The 3434-nt window shown below is 42.6% G+C and overlaps 1 protein-coding gene across 2 annotated transcripts in view; it reads left to right on the plus strand.

Annotated features, from left to right (window-relative positions):
* Positions 1-302: 302 nt before the first annotated feature.
* Positions 303-3434, plus strand: part of EPB41L5 (erythrocyte membrane protein band 4.1 like 5) — a 71737-nt gene continuing 68605 nt past the window's right edge. For both annotated transcript variants that reach the window (XR_001482375.1, XM_015406992.1), the window contains exon 1: positions 303-482. Coding sequence is in view for 1 of the 2 variants with exons in the window: in XM_015406992.1 (XP_015262478.1) it covers positions 303-482 (180 nt within the window). In the remaining variant the exon portion in view is untranslated. The remainder of the gene's footprint in view (positions 483-3434) is intronic.

Genomic DNA, 3434 nt, shown 5'->3' on the forward strand with positions numbered 1-3434 from the left:
GCCCTGAATCCACTGAGTCTTCTTGGTACGAGTTGCTTCTTCCATATGTCTCGTAGAACAAGTACTTCTGATAGCTGTTAACCTACATACATTGGTAGTAGGGGATGTGGCAATTTAAGGAGACTTGTGATTTGTGAATATGCGACTTTGCAAGCTTTTTCTTTCTTTCTTGTGGTGCAGGAACATCAAGAAACTTAGTGGAATGTGTAAAGACCTTGGCTGTTTTGAAACATTTTGGTTGTAGGACACTTGTCTTTTTCTTCTTCAGCTTAAAACTTCTTTTCTTGACCTATTTAGTAATGATGCTGAGTTTCTTTCGCCGAACACTGGGCCGCCGGTCTATGCGGAAACATGCTGAGAAGGAGCGGTTAAGAGAGGCTCAGCGAGCTGCCACTCATATCCCTGCTGCTGGAGATGCAAAATCCATAATTACATGTCGTGTCTCTTTACTGGATGGGACTGATGTCAGTGTGGACTTACCGGTAAGAGAGAACGATAGTTCCTTTATTCAACATTGCTTGCTCATGTTTGAAAGAGTAATCGTATGGGAATTTTTTGATGTCTCTAGATTGGTGAAGACCTTTGGTACGCGAATGGCAGTAGGCAGCCATGCCGAAAGTATGAACTGGTATTGAAAGGTGAAGAGGTTATTCTCAGGAGTTGATGACAGGCCACAAAATCAGATTTTTTAAATGTCTTATTTCCATTTAGGGTGACAGATTCCAGAATGGTAGCCACCTTTGTTTCTTGCATATGTTCCACCTTAAAATTAACATATGGCATGTGAGCTTTCTTAGATAACCATATATCTATCAGTGTTTAAAATGCCACTGGACTTTTTTTACTAGTCTAGACCAAGATTCCAAATCATTTGGATAATGTAATAAATTAATAGCAGCTAAATGAAACAAGAGTGTACTGAATTTTAATATTAACGTACTGATTCTGAACTTAAGTCATTACAAATTATTTTCGTTGCTGTGAAATCTGAGCTTTGAGTTTGGAACCCTTAATATAGGAGTTCAGATGTTGTGGTGGTCAGCTTTTGAGTGTTGTCTTATAAGCTGCTGATTAATTTTCATTTCATGCTTGTAAGTCAGAATTGCAGATTTGTATTTCAGTTGGCTCTTTGCCTATTTCATCTTTAATTCTGAAGCTGAAACCGCTTCCCATTTTCTACTTTTTTTCCTACCTAGTCCGATAACATCTTGCTGCGGGTGAATGTCTAGAAATGGTTCTGGGATTGCTGAATATATAATTGAAGCAGTGAGCAGTATTAGCTGCTTTGAAGGAGGCAGCTATGAGGCTGCTCTTAAGGCTAATGGACTTTGAAGTATTAGCTCTCAGTCAAGTACCGTCTTCCCTTTTGGGGCAAAGTGCTCAAGTATTTATTCACTTACCTAGAACATTGATTTGCTGCCTTTCTCGCTTGAGGAATTCAAGGCAGTTGATGATATAAATAAAACATCATAAAAAGACAATAAAAACAACAATTATAAAGCCCATAAAAGTCACAGTTTAAAAACTCCAAATGGGACTGCCAATAGTAACAGCTGATTCAATCAAAATGCAGTCCTAAATAAAACTGTCTTCAGCTGCCCCTCCTTGAAGATCCATGAGGGGGGCAGGCATACCCTCCTGGGGAGGCTGTTCCATCATTCTGGGTCTGCCATGGAAAAGGGCGTGTACCCACCAAACGAGCTTCTTTAATTGCCGTTTCTTGTGTACCCACCAAACGAGCTTCTTTAATTGGTGGGATGGTAGACTGGTAGATGGTGGTGGCTGAATTCCAGACATTCCTATTGCCTGGACCCATTTCAGTCTGGGTTGTTTCAGGGAGGGGGGTTGAAACGGATTTGGCTTCCGCAACAAATAATCTCCATTGGGAGAAAAAGGGGCATGTATCTTGTTGAGCTTTGTTGAGCTGCGGTGGCTCAAGTGGTTAAGATGCTGAACTGCAGGCTGTGGAAGGTCGTTAGTTCAGCAGTTCGAGACCCGAGTTGCCGCATGACGGAGTGAGCTCCCATCTCTGGTTCCAGCTCCTGCCAACCTAGCAGTTCGAAAGAAGAAATTGCAAGTAGATAAATAGGTACCGCTTCGGTGGGAAGGTAACAGCGTTCCATGCGCCTTGGCGTTTAGTCATGCCGGCCACATGACCACGGAAACGTCTTTGGACAGCGCTGGCTCTTCGGCTTGGGAACGGAGATGAGCACCACATCCCTAGAGTCGGATTCGACTGGCTTTTGAGCAAGGGAAACCTTTACCTTTACCTGTCTTTGTTGATTCTTTCAGACCTTTCAGCTACTTTTGAAACCATTATCTGTATTACCCTTCGGGATCTCCTGTCTGTAATGAGAGTTGAAAGCACTGGCACTTCCTCTCTTATGCACTGAACAGATTCCAGAAGATGATACTAAGGGAATGTTTACTTGGTTCCACAGGTATCTATCCTGTCCCCCGTGGCATATTTACCATCTACTTTGAGACACTTGGGAGAAGTCATCCCCAGAATCCTGGTGTCATAATTAATACGAAGATGCCACTTTATTTCCTCTTTTCATTCGATCCAGGTTTTGCTCTAGATCAGGGGTGGCCAAACTCTGGCTTGGGAGCCACATGCGGCTCTTTCACACATATTGTGTGGCTCCTAGCAGGGCAGCTGGGCAAGCAAAGGGGAGGCATGACTCCCCTCCCCGATCCGTCTTCCCTTCTCCAGCGAGTTCCCCTTCCTGGGTAGGCTTGAGGCGGGGGGAGCAGAGAAAGAAAGCAACTTTACTTTTAAATGCATTCTCAAAGCTGCCCCCCCACCTACAAATATAGTTGGATAAATATTATCAATATCTATTTTTACCCCTTTTGTTTTTATTTTTGGCAGTCTCATTTAATGTTAATAAAAAGCAAATTCGCATATTTTTCAATAAAAACATGTCTGTAATATTTGTTCATGTCTTGCGGCTCTCAAACACCTGACGTTTATTCTATGTGGCTCTTGCATTAAGCAAGTTTGCCCACCCCTGCTCTAGATGAATTTAACAGGTGCTTGGAATTAGGCTTGGTCTGAATTTGGACTTGCAAAACTGACTCTCAGTCCCAGTTGCTCTGTGTGGATTTTCCAGTGCTTAGTGAGATTTTACTGTACCTTAACTATCCGGTTTGCAGCTCGAGCCTGCTACTAGATCCAGCTTTATTTATGGCCATGCAAGATGCTGTCCTTTCATGAAGTATTACTTACTAGTATTGGTTGGTGCACAAGCTTGGTGCAGAGAGAGAGATCTGGCCAAGATCCTCTAAAGGTTACTAGAAAGAATTCTAGTAGGGTTCAAGTATTACTAGAAAGAGGGTGTGTTCAGAATTGGTGCCCCTGCAGTACAACTCCCTTCCCAAAGGTATTTGCCACGTGTATTCAGATGTCAAAAACAGATTAAAATTGCTTT

The sequence above is a fragment of the Gekko japonicus genome, unplaced genomic scaffold (assembly GCF_001447785.1).
Source record: "Gekko japonicus isolate JY-2015 unplaced genomic scaffold, Gekko_japonicus_V1.1 scaffold1847, whole genome shotgun sequence".
Classification (NCBI taxonomy): Eukaryota; Metazoa; Chordata; class Lepidosauria; order Squamata; family Gekkonidae; genus Gekko; species Gekko japonicus.